The sequence below is a fragment of the Rhinichthys klamathensis genome, unplaced genomic scaffold (genome assembly GCF_029890125.1).
Source record: "Rhinichthys klamathensis goyatoka isolate OS25496 unplaced genomic scaffold, OSU_Roscu_1.1 h1tg000333l_1, whole genome shotgun sequence".
NCBI classification, from domain to species: Eukaryota; Metazoa; Chordata; class Actinopteri; order Cypriniformes; family Leuciscidae; genus Rhinichthys; species Rhinichthys klamathensis.
Genome location: NW_026606848.1, coordinates 268,100 through 288,483, shown reverse-complemented (window position 1 = coordinate 288,483; position 20,384 = coordinate 268,100). Strand labels below are relative to the sequence as shown.

The 20,384-nt window shown below is 39.6% G+C and overlaps 2 protein-coding genes across 2 annotated transcripts; both read left to right on the top strand.

The window, feature by feature from the left end:
* The first annotated feature begins 873 nt into the window (after positions 1-873).
* snrnp70 (small nuclear ribonucleoprotein 70 (U1)) lies at positions 874-9,144 on the top strand. Its single transcript, XM_056272291.1, has 10 exons — positions 874-1,029; positions 1,581-1,734; positions 1,931-1,993; positions 2,312-2,366; positions 2,446-2,510; positions 2,610-2,672; positions 2,762-2,843; positions 7,526-7,627; positions 7,910-8,009; positions 8,087-9,144. The coding sequence occupies exons 2-10, from the start codon at positions 1,588-1,590 to the stop codon at positions 8,919-8,921; spliced, it is 1,512 nt and encodes a 503-aa protein (XP_056128266.1). The 5' UTR covers positions 874-1,029; positions 1,581-1,587; the 3' UTR covers positions 8,922-9,144.
* Positions 9,145-9,843: 699 nt separating this feature from the next.
* Positions 9,844-19,647, top strand: lin7b (lin-7 homolog B (C. elegans)). Its single transcript, XM_056272276.1, has 6 exons — positions 9,844-10,079; positions 13,998-14,116; positions 17,410-17,481; positions 17,574-17,783; positions 17,932-18,095; positions 19,270-19,647. The coding sequence occupies exons 1-6, from the start codon at positions 10,004-10,006 to the stop codon at positions 19,289-19,291; spliced, it is 663 nt and encodes a 220-aa protein (XP_056128251.1). The 5' UTR covers positions 9,844-10,003; the 3' UTR covers positions 19,292-19,647.
* Positions 19,648-20,384: the final 737 nt, after the last annotated feature.

The following is a 20,384-nucleotide window of genomic DNA, read 5'->3' as shown; positions in this document are numbered from 1 at the left end:
GTGACCAATAGCATTAATTTTTTTTTTTTTTTTAATGGGAGATAATACAATATGGATTCTGCCTGATACATTGTTGCTGTCGGGATGGAAACCTTGTATCTCTATATTTATATTATAATAAATAAATTATTTTATAACTAAAATAAATGTATTTATTTTGTCAGGTCTGCGACACAATCTTAAAGTAGTGAAGTTGCCTTTACATGCTTAAGCTGTTAATTTATCCATTGCATGGGTGGACCTTATCCTTATCAATCATCCAAACATTTGCCCCCCCCCCTGAGAGATTTTGCAGGAGCCGCCACTGATTGTGATCATTACATATTGATGTGATATAGGTATATTATGCCCTCGTTGCAGACATTAGATTATTTCTTTTGATTTCCTTTTGTTTGAGATAAAAAAAATATTATTACGTGAATGAAATACAAAACATGCCTTTACAAAACAAATTCAACAAATCCAAGTAGCAGCTAAACATTACTAATAGATAGATAGATAGATAGATAGATAGATAGATAGATAGATAGATAGATAGATAGATAGATAGATAGATAGATAGATAGATAGATAGAAGACAAAAGAACATTACATAATACAACTCCATAAGATTGCACAATTTAAGGGCTTTTTATGCATACATTTTAAAGGTTTAAAGAAGATTAGAAAATCTTTCATTTAAAAGCAAGACATTGGAATCTAGCAAAGAGTATAGAAGCCAAAATATAAGTTCTTTGAATCTAGTCAGAGCATTTATTTTGCAACACTTAACCACACCCCTGTCGTAAAGTACCAGTAGACGGGCAAAAGCGTCGTAAAATACCACAGTGGTTTACGGCCTCGCGCCATTTTAAGAAAGGAACGACTTGTTCAGCTTGGTGAGAGAACACGTTGGGTATTGTGTGGGCCGAAATACAGAAAAATACTAAAGGGATTTAAGAAATTCATGCACGAAGATTCCACACAGAAACACGCCGAGGTTATTGGGCTAAAATCGGAGGTTTCGTCGGAACCGAATGAGAAGTTGAGGTAATTCGCTATTGGAGGCCGCCCGTGGAAATGTTGGCGATCTCTCATCTGTCGAATTAGTAGAGCTGCTGACCCTAACCAGGATTGATCTTTGCTTTACACGCGTGTAACAGAACGCGCACTACCATTAATTTGTGTGATTCGTTCCGGTTTGTTTATTTGTATATTACATATCTGATAATGAAGAAGCTGATTATTCAAGCATTTATGTAAAGCAAATATAGGGATGTTTATTTGCCCGAAGCTAGCCGAGCTAACGTTAGCTGTTACTGCTAGCTGCTAACTTTTAAAACCTCGTTTAGGGGGTGTTTCCTTATTGATACAGATACTGAAAGATACTTGGACGCCACATTTTCAGTTAAAGTTTACCAACGTCTATTTGTCCGTGCTGTGTTTTCGCCCGATCCTGTAAGTTAAGTTAGTAACGTTAGCTGAAATCTCCTAAGTCCTCAATCATTTACCCACCTTAACTGCTTAGATAAAGTATGCAGGGCTTCTGTTAAGGGTTGTTCTCGATTTTAATTGAATCGTTTTTAATTTCTCTGTTCTAGGTGAACAATGACTCAGTTTCTTCCGCCGAACCTGCTGGCATTGTTTGCCCCGCGGGACCCGATACCTTTCCTGACTCAGCTCGAGAAACTTCCCCACGAGAAACACCACAACCAGCCCTACTGCGGAATTGCCCCTTTTATCCGGCATTTTGAGGTGCTTTTTTGCAACGCTATATTATATAAAATATTTTTTTAATAGATTTTTGTTAATTTTTTTGACTGCCAGTAAAGATTACAGATCAAGTGTTCCTAATCAGATGGTTGTATGCATGAAGGAAATTACTTTATATATTGCCACAAAATACTGAAAAAAATATCTTATGTTCTTTTTGTTACCCACTGTTGGTTAGGACCCCAGAGATGCTCCGCCGCCAACAAGAGCAGAGACGCGGGATGAGCGGTTGGAGAGGAAGGTGAGGAAGTCTTAACTTTTTAGTTTCTGAGGTAATTTCACTGAAGTTGTTTACTCATGCTGAATGGCTTTTAAATTCACAGACCTGCATTCAGAAGGGTTTCAATTGGGTTATTATGACTTGAGGATGGCAAAAATGTTATCTTTGAAAAGCTTCAGTGGAAGACCTTTTTAGTACTCTTAATTATGAACAATGTTCACGTATTTTTAGAAAATGACAACATGGGAGAATATATATATATATATATATATATATATATATATATATATATAATCTGTTAATATTTGTATGTAATATGGTCCATTATTTCAATTCCAGAGAAGAGAGAAGATGGAAAGGAGGCAAGTTGTGGTGGAAACAGAACTGAAGCTATGTAAGTATCTGAACTAAAGTGAAACACTGAAACGCACTGTATTATAAAACCTTATCAATTGTTTCTTGTATCTCCACAGGGGACCCACATAATGATACTAATGCTCAAGGAGATGCTTTTAAGACCTTGTTTGTTGCTCGAATTGTGAGTGTTTTCGTTTTATATATGGGCTTGTACACAAGAATAAAAATATTTTGAGATCTTGTCCTGAAAATGTTAATCTTATGTGTTCTATTCATACAGAATTATGACACCACAGAGTCCAAACTACGGCGTGAGTTTGAAGTCTATGGTCCTATCAAACGGGTAAGTTGTGTTGAATATGTACTTTTCTCCACTTTCCTTTTTTTTTTTTATCCCACAGGCTCATCTTTGAATGTTTATGCCTTTATTAGATCTACATTGTGTACAACAAGAAAACTGGAAAACCAAGAGGCTATGCGTTCATTGAATATGAACACGAGAGAGACATGCACTGTGAGTAACCAAGACATCTCTTTTCTTCTTTAAACTCCTTAAATTACTTGGAAATACTACACTATCTTTTACTGCAATGTAAAAAGGCATTCATTGTCTTCTGAACTATTTTTATTTGAAGCAACAAATGATATTGGTCATGGTCCACCTATTTAGATTTTTTCTTTTCTGCCGGCGTCACCACAAATTTAGAATTAGCCTTCCAATCAAAAATATAAAAACGTTTGAGAATGTGTAACTGTCATGTTATAAAACTCCATTTTGTGTGTGCGTGTGCTTGTATGATGGCTTGTCAACCCTATCATACCTGTGTTCGTAGTATATTCCTGTTTTTTTACCCCGTGTGTGTGTTGCATCTGTGTGAGTGTGACGGTGCAGCACATGTGGGTGAAGAGCGGAGTGTGGCTGTGCGTTAGCCCAACACACATTCTGATGAATGTTGCCACTCTATGGCATCTCTGTAATGTTTAGGCAGTGTGACATAGCAGTGTGTTTCCGGACGGAGCGGTGATGGTAAGCTAAAGGCTAAGGCTGTCTGTAGTGAAAAAAGGTGACCCCATATACTTACACACCTGTTCATGTCTGGTGCACAAACAGCCGTTAATATCAAGGCATTTTATACCTCAGTTCACACAGGGGCCTTTTATGATTGAAGTGTTGCGGAGCGAGTCAATGCTTTCTATTAATTGTGTGTTGTTCTCATTGCTACTGCAGCCGCCTATCTCTGATGGCTATTGGCCAGAGCTGGCTTGCAGATCATGATGATGGTTTTGATACATCTACACCCTACTACCACAGCTCAGTATATGGTTGGTATGATGGGTTTGTATGATGGGTAAGATTTCTTTACACCCCTCATCTAATTTTAGTTGATAGGTGTACCAAATCACTTCTCATCTGCCCCATTTTAGGGCTAAACAGGGCTGCCAGTTGTTATTGACTGGCTTGGGCCAGTTATAGTGAGTGCGAGCCTGTCATTAATCTCTTCTATTAAAGCCATTGTACTACTAATGTGGTTGTGCCCTGCAAGATTTAGTCCGTGCAGTATTGGTTACACTTGAAACCGAACTTTGTTGTAAAGAGAACCTGTTTGTTACATTACAACACACAATTGCCGTGTTAAAGTGGTTGGTGATCTGGTTCTTAGATATTAAAATAGATGCATTTTTTTTGAGCACATAGTTAAATGCCTTATCTCTCCACAAGGTTGGGTAATCCCTGCCATAAAAGTGGAGTTACATTTACAGTTTAAGTGAATTTTTGCCGAGGAAATCCAGTCTTTTAGTAGTAATAGTAATCCATGTGATGTAGAATTTTGCATTTCAGGTGGGTAGAAGATTTACCCATGCAGATTTCACGTAGGGTTCAAGTTGGTCACGTAGATTTGGCATGTTGGAAAAACAGAAAGCTGCTTGGTTTGATAGTGACTTTGCTACACTATTAACAATTTGACAGTGGATATTTTTACCGGCAAAATTTAGTGCTAATGTGATTGCACCTTAACTGTTGCTATGCAACAACTATAAGAAAATGATCTGCTCTTGTGTTGTGCAGTGACATTGTGAACATGTCTTACGTTATTGCTTGCTATATTGCCAAGCGTTACTATATCAAATAAGCCAGGACCTTAACTGTTTTTTAATGTAAATAATGGCACAAAGACTTATTTGGTAATGCATTTTTATTTAAATAAAAATTTGTAGTGTGTAGGCACTATTTTTGCTGAAATGGTGGTGTTGGCTTTAATAGATTAGGTTAACTAAGGACTTTGGATATTTAAATCATTGCACGGACCCTAATTACATTTAAAGATTCTTATTGCCATGGATTCACCTTGTAGAGCATCAATGGTTAAATTCAGTCCCAGAGTTTCTGTGAGACGCTTGATCCATAGGCCTCAGAAATGTCTATTTAGGTTAAGTGAGGAGCTGCAACCTTTCCTATGACTTTCCTTGTGTCCAAACTGGCTATTCACCACTATTTACATATTCTTAACGGGCTGAAAAAATGACATGGATACAACCAATAAAATAAGAATTATCTTTACTTTTCTTAACACATGTTAAAGGTTTATACAATTTAGTTTCCTAATACGCATTTTTCTCAGTCTGATTTCTATTTTTGTATTTCATTTTTTTATTATTTCCTTTAAATTTTGACTTGCAAGGCCCTGTAGAATCGTAAAGAATTTAAACTAAATGGAAAAACTGATCTGAGAGATTTTATGGATATAAGGGTGGTTGGTAAGCCCCTCTTGTTGGTTAGGTAGGTGAGGGTTGTGGTAAGGCCCTCTGTTAACTATTCAAATGAGGGTGGATGGTAAGGCCCTCTTGTTGGGTAGGTGCGCTGAGGGTGTTTGGTAAGCCCCTCTAGTTTGGTATGGTAGTCTGAGGGTTGTTGGTAAGGCCCTCTGGATGAGATGTCAGGACAGATGTGTGCGAAATAACTTGAGGGTTTGATGGTAAGGCCCTCATGATGGGTTTCAACTGAACGCCGTCGACAGTGCAGACCAGAATAGCTTCGTGGATTTCATCGTATCCCTTGTTAATGGATTGGATCCATAATTCCTTGGTTCAAGGTTGTCCAGTTTTGATTTAAAAAAAAAAATTTGTATCAAATGTACACAAAGACATTTTGATTCGAGGCTGCTGGAATCGCCAGGCTACGTTTCCGTGGGGTGTTCCATCAAGGACTTCATCCTTGGCCAGGTGTTATGGTAAGATAGCATCTCCAGGTAATGTGGTAAGACTGGGATATGACAAAATACTTAAGGGCTTAGACTTATCTTAGACCAGCAGAAGGAAAAGACCTAAGGGTATTGGCCAAATTTATGTGTGTGGGAATTGTGTAACTTTCTTAAAAGCTGTACTTCTAGCATACCCATTATTTATAATGTATAGAAGCTAGAAGTAAAGCTCAGCCCATTTTTTCCCCTCCCCTTTGGTCTACCGTGATGTGAGCGCAAATGGTGCTTTAATGTTCATAGAAATTCTGTATGAGTGTGAATGAATGTTTGAGAGATTTTGGAGAATGGAAAGAGTGGCTTTTAGTGTAACTGTATTCACTAAGTGCCTTTTTTTCTTCTTGTGGCTTTTTTATCAAGATTTAATGAGAATAAAATGGCGTTAATGGGCAGTTTAATGTGGATCACACTTAATTTGGAGATGATTAGTTGTCCTAGCTGTTGAGTTCAATGCTTTTGTTTTTGCGATCCACATTGCACTGTTAGAACTGCCTTAAATTTTATTTGTCAGTTTTAAGGTTTACCATAGCACTTAAATGTAGCACTTAACCCCCCAGGTTTACCATAGCACTTAAACCTTCACATTTCTTTCTGAATACCAGAGAGATGGCATTTTGCCTGAATATTACATAGTTTTTAGGAAGCACATGTTTTAGTGTCTTTTAAACTCTAAAGGCAGGCATACACTGCATGAGTTCAGACACTCAGGAGGTCGTGCGCCATTGCACGTTACGAGTTAACCTGATAATCGTGTCAAAGTAACTGGTACACTGCACGACTGTACTGTGAGACAGCGGCAATCATATGAGCTTTCATGCTTAACACGGAGATTCTGGAGCATGTTGCTGCTATACCTTCAGATGGAAAAAAGACCCAAAATAAAGACGAATGTGCAAATGATTTGGTGAAAAGCAAAGAACAGCATGGCCATTCCTTTGACAAACACAAATACATTCTAGTTTGTTGAGTGTATGTCCTGTAGGGTTGCTTTAACTGGGCTATAATAATTGATAGATCTAGCCTATGTGACGTAGTTGTATATGATTTGGCAATAGGGGACTGAAAAATTGGGCTGACTCACCCAATTGAGTGTTTAAAACAATTATCGGGGTGTCTGGAGGTGCTCGTAGCGTCCTCTGCTCGTAATTCCTCACACAATGCGAGCCGTGACAATACGAGCATCAGCAATTTCCAAGCGATTTCTCCTGAGAAAAATCGCCTGTGAGATAGCACGACATCAAAAATTGTACCTTGTGCACCCAGCTTAAGTGGTATCTGGAGTTTTTATCTTCAATACTGAGAATTTAGATGCCACTGCAATGTTCTCACATTCCTTGCTATGTTACACTTAGTTTAAGGTATTTGCCATATTCTGCAACTTGCAATATTCAGTTTAGTTTTTGTTAACTTCTGAAATTAGCATATGGATCATGAATTCATATCATACAGGGTATTTCTTATAAAAGCGTTATTGTGCTTTGGAATTATTTTAAGGAATGCAGTCGGGAAAATCTGCTTAAATCTATAATCCAAATCATGAACTTCAATAATGCTTGTTTTTTTTTAATACAGACAATGTTTTTGTAATATTTGTTAATGCGTGTCTCAATCCATGCGAGTTATCATTAACTAAAACTAAGGTAGAACATAGCCATTTTATAGGTTTTTTTTGTTCGTTTTTTTTTTTTTTTTTTTTAGCTCATAGCAGCATTGTCAGTTTATCTCATTCCTGGTGTCTTATCCATTCGGAGGTAAGCGTGTGTCTTCAAATAGCCTAATGTTTTTAATGGAGTTCATCCCAAATTCAAGGTATGTAGTAGGAAATACTGTTGTGTGTGTTCTTGGTTTCTCATTGTCCACCTCTTTCTTTCTTTGTACTCCTTATTCTCTTCATTCCTCAATCTCCCCTTTTCTATTGCTCGTCTATCAACTCTACTAGCTGCCTACAAGCATGCGGATGGCAAAAAGATTGATGGACGTAGAGTACTTGTTGATGTTGAAAGAGGAAGAACGGTCAAAGGATGGCACCCCAGACGACTTGGTAAGTACTTCAATGTTCTTTTCCAGGCCAGAGGTTTTCAATGCTGTTTCTGGAGGGCCAATGTCCTGTAGCCTGCCTCAACATACTTGCCTGAATCTTTCTAGTAATCCAGAAGACCTTGATTAGCTTGTTCAGGAATGTTTGTTTTAGGGTTGATAAAACAACTCTGCATGACAGTCAATCTTGAGTTCCAGAGTTGCCCACCCCTGGTAAAGATGGTATGGTTGAGATAGCAAGTGTTTATACTTCACATCATCAATATACATGCATTTTATTATCCAGGTGGAGGTCTTGGGGGTACAAGGCGAGGAGGAGCAGATGTCAACATCAAGCACTCTGGCAGAGATGACACCTCGCGTTATGATGACCGACCAATTGGAAGGTAAGTTGTGTGAAGCATAATTGTGTTTTTAGATGGGTACCTTTCAGCCCTTAACTCCATCGTCTATTATCCTGCAGTGACCGTGATCGGGATCGTGGCGAACGCAGGGAACGCAGTCGCGAACGTGACCGAGAGAAGGAGCGTGGGGAGCGTGGAGAGCGCCGCCGCTCTCGATCCCGAGAGAGACGCAGACGCACCGGATCTCGTGAGCGTGAGAGGGCTCTTGTGGTTCCGGGGGAGGAGACTGGGGGTGGCAGCCGACGTCGAGAAAGGGAAAGAGACAGAGGTGCCGCTGGAGACAGCCGAGAGAGGAGTAGAGACCGGGATAGAGAAAGAGACCGCAAGAGGAGAAGCAGGAGCAGGGATAGAAAGAGAGATAGGGAAAGAGGCAAGGGTGCAGAAGGAGGAGAGGAAGGCATGGGTGGGGTAGTTGACGGACTGATTCCAGAAGGGGGAGAAAGGGGTATGGAGGACCCCTTGGGTGGTGAACCAGGACGAGGTGAACCAGGACGAGGTGAGGAGGGAGGGCCTGAAGGAGAAGAGAGAGGGAGGGATCGAGACAAAGACAGGGAAAGAGACCGCGATAGGAAGCGCAGCCATAGAGATAAAGATAGAGACAGGGATCGGGAGAGAAGGCGAGATAGGGATAGAGATCGTGAACACAAACGGGACCGGGGTGATCGGGACCGTGGGGACCGGAGGGAAGATAGACATGTATCCTCTTCAGGAGATCAAGAGGGTTTGGGTAACGGAGGTGATGGGGGTGAAGAGCCAGTGCCACCACAATCAGAAGAAGGTTCACAGGATGGGATGAGGATGATGATGATGGATCAGGATTCCATCCAGTCAGGAGAGGGCTATGCCTCCAATGAGAATGGGTACAGGATGGAGGGTCAGGGTGATGAGTACTGAGAGTGCCACTGTTGTGTGAATGATCCAAGGTTATCCAGTTGTAATGTTGATTTGATTCACAAATATCCTCAACCGTTATTTAATGCCTACACCCTCCTTTGCTTGCACTATGTCCACAGTGTGTGAGTATTATACTGTACTACCAACAGCTATCACTGAGAGAGCTTAGTGTCTCCCTGGTAAGAAGCGTACTTTTGTTAAATAAAAAGATTATGTAGCTGAACTCTGAGTGTTTTTTTTTTTTTTTTTTTGCCTGTTTAAATTATATCTGGGGCTTTGATTGCATAAAACTTCACCTAATAACTAGCCTTATGATGCATTTGAATTCCCTGTTATAAGATCAACTAAGTATCAATTGACCGTGTTGCTGGGACGAGGTCTCTTGACTGAAGTACTGTATCTTTTACGGTGTAGTTTCAGTAAGGAATGGGTAATTGATGGTTTAAAACATGTCTGTACATTGTTGCTTTTAAATTAGTCTTCCCCACCCCCCCCCCCCCCCCCCCCCCCCCCAATTTCTCTTCTGTGGTTTTTTTTCTTTTGTCTTGTACATTTGTTTTATATATTTGGTCTAATATGTGGATCGTCTGCAAATCGTACAGTGGCCCCTAATTTTACTGAAGGAACAAATACAGGAAAAATGTACACAATTGTGTTTTTAAATGGGAATGTTTGCCATGGGTTCACGAAAATTGCTCTTAATTTTCTTTAATCTTTTTTGCTTGTATCTCTGGTCGTATTGGTTCTGCCTTTCATTCTTGAATAAATAATTTTTTATTGACACATTGAGTTCTTGATTCCTTGTCTTACAAACGGTATTGAACTTGCGTCTCTGATTCTGACGTGTAGTATTGCGTCATTCAGTTAGCGGCTGCCTGGGACGAGTCGAGTGCACAGACTCTTCGCGCTTCTCTCCTCATTAGCTGAATGCAGCATCTACGCTTTCACTGGAGCTGCAGCAGATACGATTGATTCTTACAATTGAAAATCCGTTCATTTTGATCCAAAACGATATCTTCTAGTTTATTACAATTTTACCTGTGGTGAAACGCTTCAGTCCTCCACTGCAGCAGACGATCTTCATGATGTCATCGTATTATCATACGGGGAAAGATGTGGACATGGCGGCGATGACGGAACCGCTCTGCTTGGAAAGAGGTAGTTTACTTGGTCCTATGTATTATATCAGACCAGTAGCATTTGGAAAATGGCAGATAGCTTAGCTAATAAACTTACAGGTTTTTGTGTCTGTTAATCAGGCAGCATTAGTGACCACTAAGCGGGGCATTTCGTGCCCATAATGTGAGTGAATCAATGTAGTAGTTTAGTTTGTTTTATGTTACATCTGTGCAAATGGAAGCACATAGCAGAGAGTAATTTCCCAGATCTAATTGCATCCGTGTTCATTTTTGCGTTGTATACGGGTATATGTTATCTTTTCTATGCTACATCTTTCACCGTTGATTCGTGCCTCCCCCGGTTGTCAAAAAAATGCAGTAGTACGTTAGACCGCTAGCGTCTTTAGTCATTTTATTAAAAACTGCCCTTAACCCCTTCAACTGCCTGGTCACTGATTGGTCCCTGATCAACCAATGAAAGAATGACCCATAGGGTTAGTTCACAAATTTAAAATCTGTCATTACCATCATTACCTCATGTCCTTCCAAACCCATAAGACCTTCATTCTTCGGAACAAATATTTATGTAATGAAATCGCCTAAATTCAATCTGTTGTTCATATAAATCTCTTATTGAAAATTTGTCAATTCAAATTCACAAAATTTGGACTAAACTGCTCTATTCATCTGGATTAGTTTTACGATTTCTTTAGGAACTTTTTGAAGTGGTAGTTGTGTAGCTGAAAGCTCTGATTTCATCAAAAATATCTTCATTTGTGTTGTGAAGGTGAAAGTCTTACGGGTTTGGAACGACATGAGGGGGAGTAATTAATGACAGAATTTTCATTTTTGGGTGAACTAACCCTTTAATATGATTGGAATTCAGGCATCACATAAGACCTGCTTGGCAGGAGGTGGAGGAGCATCATCAGCATGCACCTGTTATAATCTTAATAGTATCAAGTGATAATATTCAGTATAAATATCGTAGTTAATTTGATCCTAATAGTTAATTTGATAAAAAGATCCTTCAGAGCTGTAGAACACAGGATTTTTTAAATGTCTATCGCAATGGACATTGGGTTTTAATAAAATGAATAAATTTTATTCATACGAATTTATGACTTCAATGTTGTAACCATAAACTGTCATTCAGTTTTTCATTAGTTTTAGTGAAAAACAGCAACAGCGAATGTGAAATGAGTGAATACACAGCAACACACGCACTCCACACACACTGTGATGCTGTAACACAATCATATATTTATCAAAACCAGCAAGTACACTCAAATACACCAACAAATGCATTTTTATTGCGTTTATTGCAAATGAGCCCCGCTTCCACTCACTCAAACAGCTCAGAGATCCACTCAGTCAACTTCACTGAAGTAAACGCTGCACAATGGTATCTCTTTACAACGTCAGACACATAATGGTAGTTAATATGATTAGCCTTTTGCTTGACTACGTGATCAAACAGCTAATAATGTGTTGCTAATGTTAGACAAACCATGTTCCCGTTCACCATCTCAGAGTCAGACAGCTGCCTTCAAAAATCAGCATCCTTACAAACGCTTTGAACAACTCATTGGAGAAAGGAATATAGTTCATCGTAACATCGTAATATACATCATATACATAATTCGACCGCTATATTGCTAAATGTACACAATTTTACATATCAACTAAAAAATATACCGGGATAACCTGGCTTTTCTTGAGACTCAATGAGACACTGTTTGGCAGCACAGTAATGATGATTTGCCCTGTTACAAGGTAGTCTGCGACGTCAGAAACACCAGCGATTTCAAACCATGTTTTTGAAACTGTCTTTGGTTCACTGCAGTTTTAAGGAGAAAATAATCTGCAATGGTGTTGACTTATTACTTTGCTCATGGTTTGTCTTAAAGCATATTAAAACACCACATAAACATATAGCCTAAACAACATTAAAAGCTTGATTTTCACCACAGGGGGTCTTTAAATGCTAGTTCACATACTGTGTTTAAACTCTAGTTTATAAGTACTGTAGGGTTAATATATATATATATATATATATATATATACACTCACCGGCCACTTTATTAGGTACACCTGTCCAACTGCTCGTTAACACTTAATTTCTAAGCAGCCAATCACATGGCGGCAACTCAGTGCATTTAGGCATGTAGACATGGTCAAGACAATCTCCTGCAGTTCAAACCGAGCATCAGTATGGGGAAGAAAGTTGATTTGAGTGACTTTGAACGTGGCATGATTGTTGGTGCCAGAAGGGCTGGTCTGAGTATTTCAGAAACTGCTAATCTACTGGGATTTTCACGCACAACCATCTCTAGGGTTTACAGAGAATGGTCCGAAAAAGAAAAAACATCCAGTGAGCGGCAGTTCTGTGGGCGGAAATGCCTTGTTGATGCCAGAGGTCAGAGGAGAATGGCCAGACTGGTTCGAGCTGATAGAAGGGCAACAGTGACTGAAATAACCACTCGTTACAACCGAGGTATGCAGCAAAGCATTTGTGAAGCCACAACACGCACAACCTTGAGGCGGATGGGCTACAACAGCAGAAGACTCCACCGGGTACCACTCATCTCCACTACAAATAGGAAAAAGAGGCTACAATTTGCAAGAGCTCACCAAAATTGAACAGTTGAAGACTGGAAAAATGTTGCCTGGTCTGATGAGTCTCGATTTCTGTTGAGACATTCAGATGTTAGAGTCAGAATTTGGCGTAAACAGAATGAGAACATGGAACCATCATGCCTTGTTACCACTGTGCAGGCTGGTGGTGGTGGTGTAATGGTGTGGGGGATGTTTTCCTGGCACACTTTAGGCCCCTTAGTGCCAATTGGGCATCGTTTAAATGCCACGGCCTACCTGAGCATTGTTTCTGACCATGTCCATCCCTTTATGGCCACCATGTACCCATCCTCTGATGGCTACTTCCACCATGTCACAAAGCTCTAATCATTTCAAATTGGTTTCTTGAACATGACAATGAGTTCACTGTACTAAAATGGCCTCCACAGTCACCAGATCTCAACCCAATAGAGCATCTTTGGGATGTGGTGGAACGGGAGATTCGCATCATGGATGTGCAGCCGACAAATCTGCGGCAACTGTGTGATGCCATCATGTCAATATGGACCAAACTCCCTGAGGAATGCTTCCAGCACCTTGTTGAATCTATGCCACGAAAAATTGAGGCAGTTCTGAAGGCAAAAGGGGGTCCAACCCGTTACTAGCATGGGGTACCTAATAAAGTGGCCGGTGAGTGTATATATATATATATATATATTGCTTCAGTCCTGGTATCCATTGTAGTGGACATGAAAAATTGAATAAAAAATGAGCACAAATCTTGTTTTTAGACTAATTTATACATTGGAGCAAATATCAAGTGGATAAAACATTTTTTGCTCCGTGGAAAAACAATCAGGTTTGAAGGGTTTAAGGCATCATTACTTAAAGGTTCTCTAAGCGATCCTGGGTGACGTCACTTCTTGTTGACGTTCGAACTATTGTCAAACAAAATGGAGGCTAGCTAGACCCTCCCTCCTCCTCATCCGCACACTAACCCCCCAAACCCTTCTTGTCGGTCATTGGCTGGAACAGTTTGTTATGTTTCGGGGAGCGGGTCGCCGCAGTTTGTTTTTGTTGCTGTTTGTGGAGCCTGGGCTGTCTACAGAGATCATGTTTCTTTACAGTGTGTTCAGGGGACAGGCAGCCAGCGGATAGTGAGGAGATGTTTGCTGTATGTGACAAAAAATGTTTTGGCCTAAAAAACGCGTGACATCGCTTAGAGCACCTTTAAAAATATGGTGCTTTAAAAAAAATCAGCAGATTAATAGTTTCATAATAACCAGACCATTCCATGACTAGTTGGCTTTCAATCCCAGGTTATCTTTGTTAGCAAGTAGGTTTTTTATGTATATTTCTGTAATGGTTTATTTCTCCCCAGATGTTTGCAGGGTGATAGAACTGTTGGACAGGCTTCAAAGAAGCGGTGAGCTTCCTCCTCCAAAACTTCAGGCTCTACAGAGAGTTCTACAGAGCAAGTTCTGTGCTGCCATCAGAGAGGTAAAGGCTACTTAAGTCCTTCAAACACAAGGACGCTTTACTCTGTGAATTTGCTTCTATTAATAACTGTTTCTTGGATTCTCTTGCTTTCAGTTGGAACAAATTGCCTTCATTAAAAAACAGTGAGAAATATATACTAAATTTTTACCTTTTATTTTGTGCTGATTTCACAGAACACTAATGGAACATACACTCACCTAAAGGATTATTAGGAACATATGTTCAATTTCTCATTAATGCAATTATCTAATCAACCAATCACATGGCAGTTGCTTCAATGCATTTAGGGGTGTGGTCCTGGTCAAGACAATCTCCTGAACTCCAAACTGAATGTCAGAATGGGAAAGAAAGGTGATTTAAGCAATTTTGAGCGTGGCATGGTTGTTGGTGCCAGACGGGCCGGTCTGAGTATTTCACAATCTGTTCAGTTACTGGGATTTTCACGCATTTCTAGGGTTTACAAAGAATGGTGTGAAAAGGGAAAAACATCCAGTATGCGGCAGTCCTGTGGGCGAAAATGCCTTGTTGATGCTAGAGGTCAGAGGAGAATGGGCCGACTGATTCAAGCTGATAGAACAACCTTGAGGCGCACAACCTTGAGGCGGATGGGCTACAACAGCAGAAGACCCCACCGGGTACCACTCATCTCCACTACAAATAGGAAAAAGAGGCTACAATTTGCAAGAGCTCACCAAAATTGGACAGTTGAAGACTGGAAAAATGTTGCCTGGTCTGATGAGTCTCGATTTCTGTTGAGACATTCAGATGGTAGAGTCAGAATTTGGCGTAAACAGAATGAGAACATGGATCCATCATGCCTTGTTACCACTGTGCAGGCTGGTGGTGGTGGTGTAATGGTGTGGGGGATGTTTTCTTGGCACACTTTAGGCCCCTTAGTGCCAATTGGGCATCGTTTAAATGCCACGGCCTACCTGAGCATTGTTTCTGACCATGTCCATCCCTTTATGGCCACCATGTACCCATCCTCTGATGGCTACTTCCAGCAGGATAATGCACCATGTCACAAAGCTCGAATCATTTCAAATTGGTTTCTTGAACATGACAATGAGTTCACTGTACTAAAATGGCCCCCACAGTCACCAGATCTCAACCCAATAGAGTAAGGGTGTCACCGAAATTAAAAAAAATTCGAATGATCGAATTAAAAAATGGAATCGTCGATGCTGCCACGCCCCCATGTCAAGTCCGGTCGGCGTGCCAAGCGGAAAAAAAACACGCGTGTTGAAAAGCTGCGAGTCTATGGTCAACCACCTCTAACTTAGCTACAGCCATTCAAAAGATAGCATGGCAACTGCAGATGCAGGAGACCCATCGACTGAACTTGAACCCCCTCCTCTTTCATTGAAGTCGCAGGTGTGTAAGTTTTTTGGATTTCCAGTGAGTTATGTTGACAACGTTCGCACTTCAAAAAAGCCACAGTTTACTTTGCAGACATCCCAAGTCTCGCGGAAGTTCCTGGAGTCTCCCGCATATTGATAGCGGCTCCCTGATGCCCGCAAATTAGTTAAAATCTCCCGAAATCTAGAGTGAGTGAGCGAGCGACAAAGAGCGCGCAATCGCGCATGCGAGACAGAAAAAACTGTGCTCCAAACCGTATAGCGCGCGCACGGGAGAGAGCGAGAGATCTTGCGTATGTGCCTCATAAAGCGCATGTAAGACAGAGAGCATCCGTTTCGGCTTTAAAAAAATAAATGTAAAAATCGAGAATCGAATCGAACCGTGACCTTAGAATTGAAAATTGTATCGAATCGAGGATTTGGAGAATCGTGACACCCCTACATTGGAGCATCTTTGGGATGTGGTGGAACGGGAGCTTCGTGCCCTGGATGTGCATCCCACAAATCTCCATCAACTGCAAGATGCTATCCTATCAATATGGGCCAACATTTCTAAAGAATGCTTTCAGCACCTTGTTGAATCAATGCCACGTAGAATTAAGGCAGTTCTGAAGGCGAAAGGGGGTCAAACACATTATTAGTATGGTGTTCCTAATAATCCTTTAGGTGAGTGTAAGTAGTTAGGTTAAAATGAAGGTTTGAAATTATCACCACATAACACAGGATTTTGTCCTTTTCCACCCCCACACATATATGGTCGTTTCTCATAGAAAGTATTGTGCTGCACTGTTCCTCCTCCTGAATGACTCACTTTCCTGTCTCTTTGAGACTACATCTCACTTTAGCCTCCATGTCTCACTCCTTGACTTGCGGTAATCAGTTCCTATGCCAGGAGTCCAGTCTGTTCACAACAATAAAACAGATATTTACCCTTTTCAGATTTATTCAGTTTTCATGAATGGTTCTATGAAGAACATTCAAAAGTGCAGTAAGTGATTTCTGAGAAATGCTGTTGAAAGTGGATAGGACCGAGAGCCATAACACACTTGTAGCCAATCAGCAGTAATGGGCGTATACACTCATGACATGAGGGTGGAGTTGCCTTTGTGTTTGTGAATTGGGAGCAGAGCTATCAAGATAAAGTGATGGGGTGTGATCATTTTGGGTATGGTTGTGTTTGTTTTGGTGATTTCAAATATCAACAGCGCTTCTCAGAAATCACTTACTGCACCTTTAACATTCATGGAACCTTTCCATTCCACAAAAGGTTCTTTATAGTTTGAAAAAAAAAAAGATTCTTCAGATAAATATAATGTTCTTCAAGCTAAGAAAAAAAAATTGGTTCCTTTAGTTTAACTGAACCTTTGACTGAAAGGTTGTTTGGGGAGCCAAAAATGATTCTTCTATGGCATCACAGTGTAGCTGTCGTGTCTCTCATTTCACCGTGATGTCTTTTTCCTTTTATATAATTAAAGCTAAAATCAATATTTAATGTCCATTTAATTATTTGGTAATCAACAGCCATGTAATAAGCAAGAAAATGAACATTCACATGGTCATTGTCACAAAATAAGCCCCCACTGGATGATCAAGATCCTGTTGTGAAGCAGAAAGGTTTGTGGCATACTTTGGGGGTTTATTTTTCAATTGTGACCAGCTGATTGTACATGATTACCCCTTATGAAGTCATTAACAATCATTATAAAATGTTTAAACACATCAGTAGTCTGTGTACATCCCATAATGTATGCACATGAAAATATCAATCAAAGTTTCAGGAAATTTCAGGTATTTAAATGTACGTTAAATAATGATCTGCAAAGCGGTTTTCAAAGTATTTTGGTATTATTAATTATTACATTTTACAAACTCACTGTAAACTACAAAATACTTTCTCACAATATAGCTGAAATGTCATGACTGGCCGTTTTTTAGGTCTACGAGCAGCTTTATGATACGTTGGACATTATAGGTGGGCCCGAGGTCCGAGCACAAGCCACTGCCAAGGTAACTTTTTACCAAAAATCTGCCACTAAGTTAATCAAGAATGATCACCATATACTGAAGGAAACACTTATTTGATCTCTTTTTTCCCCCAGGCCACAGTAGCAGCGTTCGCAGCCAGTGAAGGCCATGCACACCCAAGAGTGGTTGAACTCCCTAAAACAGACGAGGGGCTCGGGTTCAACATAATGGGGGGAAAAGAACAAAACTCTCCCATCTACATCTCCAGGGTCATCCCAGGAGGTGTTGCTGACCGACAGGGTGGTCTGAAGAGAGGAGATCAGCTGCTCTCTGTTAATGGAGTGGTATGCTGTGACAGTGTGTTTTTGAGATGTATAATTTAGCAGCTATATTTTTGCATGTGACCATGGCTTTGATTTCAAAAGCCACAATAACATGTTTACATGCTTGCAGACTTCAAAATGTCCTTCATTTGTTTATCATTGTGTGTAGAGTGTGGAGGGAGAACACCATGAGAAAGCTGTAGAGCTGCTAAAGGCAGCTCAGGGTTCAGTGAAGCTGGTGGTGCGTTACACCCCTAAAGTCCTAGAAGAGATGGAAGCCAGGTTTGAGAAGATGAGAAGTGCCAGGAGACGCCAGCAACATACCAGCTACTCGTGAGTGTGACTTTATCACTTAATTTCCCTTTCCTTTTTTCCCCTGTGGTTCTTTCCTTTTTCTCATCTTCTCTCAGCCGATTAGTAATCAGAGGACATTTTTGTTTCTTTAAAAGTAAGCTACTGTACGCTACTGTTCAAAGGTTTTTCAGAAGTCTCTGATGCTCACCAGGGCTGCATTTATTTGATAAATATTACAGTAAAAACAGTAATATTGTGAAATATTATTACAATTTAAAATAACTCTTCTATTTTGATATATTTTAAAATGTTATTTATTCATGTGATGGCAAAGTTATTTTATTAATTTATTTCAGTCTTCAGTGTTAAATGATCCTTTAGAAATCATTCTAATATTCGTGCTCAAGTAACATTTCTTATTATTATCAATGCTGAAAACAGTTGTGCTGCTTAATAGTTTTATGATGCATTTTTAGGATTCTTTGATGAATAGCGAGTTCAAAAGAACAGCATTTATTTGAAATGGAAATCTTTTGTTACATCACACTAAATATATTACTGACCCCAGACTTTTTAATGGTTGTGAATTTATTTATAAAATTAGTTTATAAAATCGTATTTATAAAATTAGTTTGAAGCTGCCTTTTTCAGTGTGCAAACTTTTTTTCAATGGTTTGTGGTCCTGCACCTGTTTTCCAATTAGGCTGTTTGGGATGTGCATACCTTCTTTGTATATTTGATTCTTTTGTGAATATAACATCACCATCATATTTTTTTTATTACAGTAGACTATATGTATAGAATAGACTGCTAAAATAATTAAATTAAATAAAAAATGTCATGTCCTCTGGCAATTTAAATGTTTTTAATGAAACACGGGACATACTATTGAACGTGCAAGTAGCCTATGGGCTGGTTCACACAGAACAAAGCAAAAATGCAAGACTCTTGCAGTGGAATGGGGAAAAACCGCAATCAAAAAGTTGAACTTACTTTAACTTGAGCGCTACATTTTTAGAAGGGCGTGTCATGCGCAAGAAGCTGCAAAAGACACAAGTGCAACAGTCAAACATGACGTCAAGCGCTTTTACATAGAAAAATTATGGAAAAGCAGCGCCGTGGAATGCAAAAACACGTTCTGTGTGAACTTTTTTTCTGTATGTAGAACTATCTGTATTTTAACATTTCCCCATCATTGTCTTTTCACCGACAGGTCTTTGGAGTCCAGGGGTTAACCAGTCTTAACTTCTGACTGCCCTGCTGATCCATTCTCCCACCCTTTCTGCTCCTGTAGGATGACAGAAGACGCTGGGGAGATCAGTGTAGACTACCCTTAGATATTTATGTTAGTGGAACGATCTCAAAACATGTAGACCTCAAATATACTATTTTCCCTGGCCATGCAGAGGGAGAGACTGCATAGTGCATTTGGTCTGTCTTGAGTCTGATTTTCTATTGTATTCTTATGTGGAACCTGCACCCTGTGATATGCTCTGTGTGTGTGTGTGTGTGTGTGTGTGTGTGTCTGTTAGCACAGAAGAGAGTTTTAACAATTGCCTAGAGGGTGCAAATAGCACACAGTATGTGTACTTGTAGGACAAAATGTGTCTTTTGCTGTAGGATTATTAATGAACTGAATGGCATGATGGTTACTACCTAGACCATTATTCATTCACTCACTTATCGAGTCTGTGTTTCAGAAAACATGCATTGACAATAGAGTTAAAGCTATGCATCACATTTACAGTACAAGTATTCTTGTCTCATGTGTTCCACTCTGAGAACTACATCAGGATAACAAACACTGTTATTCCAAAAGACACTTCCTGAATGAACCGATTGCTCTGTTCTAAGCATGCTATACTCAAATAGGGTTGTCATGAAAATGTGCTGCTATGAGTGGCTTTGTTCTGCCAATCATAGTGCCTATGTTCAATGCTTGAATTGTTTTTGTTTATTTATATATTTATTCATACATTAAAATCAACAATGTAATTTAATAGTCTGGTGAGTTAATTTATGCCCAATGTCAGTTGTTTATAAATGTTTAATATGGTAATCATAGTTTGGACAAAATACCATAGTTGGTTCAGGATAAATTCAGGATTTGAGAGACCAAATGCACCATAAGCTGAAAATATATTGGGTAGAAATGTCTCCTTTGTCAATGGGGGACTCATCACCCATGATTGTTTGTTTGTATGTATGTATGTATGTATCTCTATTAATATTTAATTTAAATAATATACCATTTATTTTATATTAATGAGAGTGAGCATTTGTTTTGCATTATGGTTTATGAAAGTTTAACTCTGATGAATTCTCATT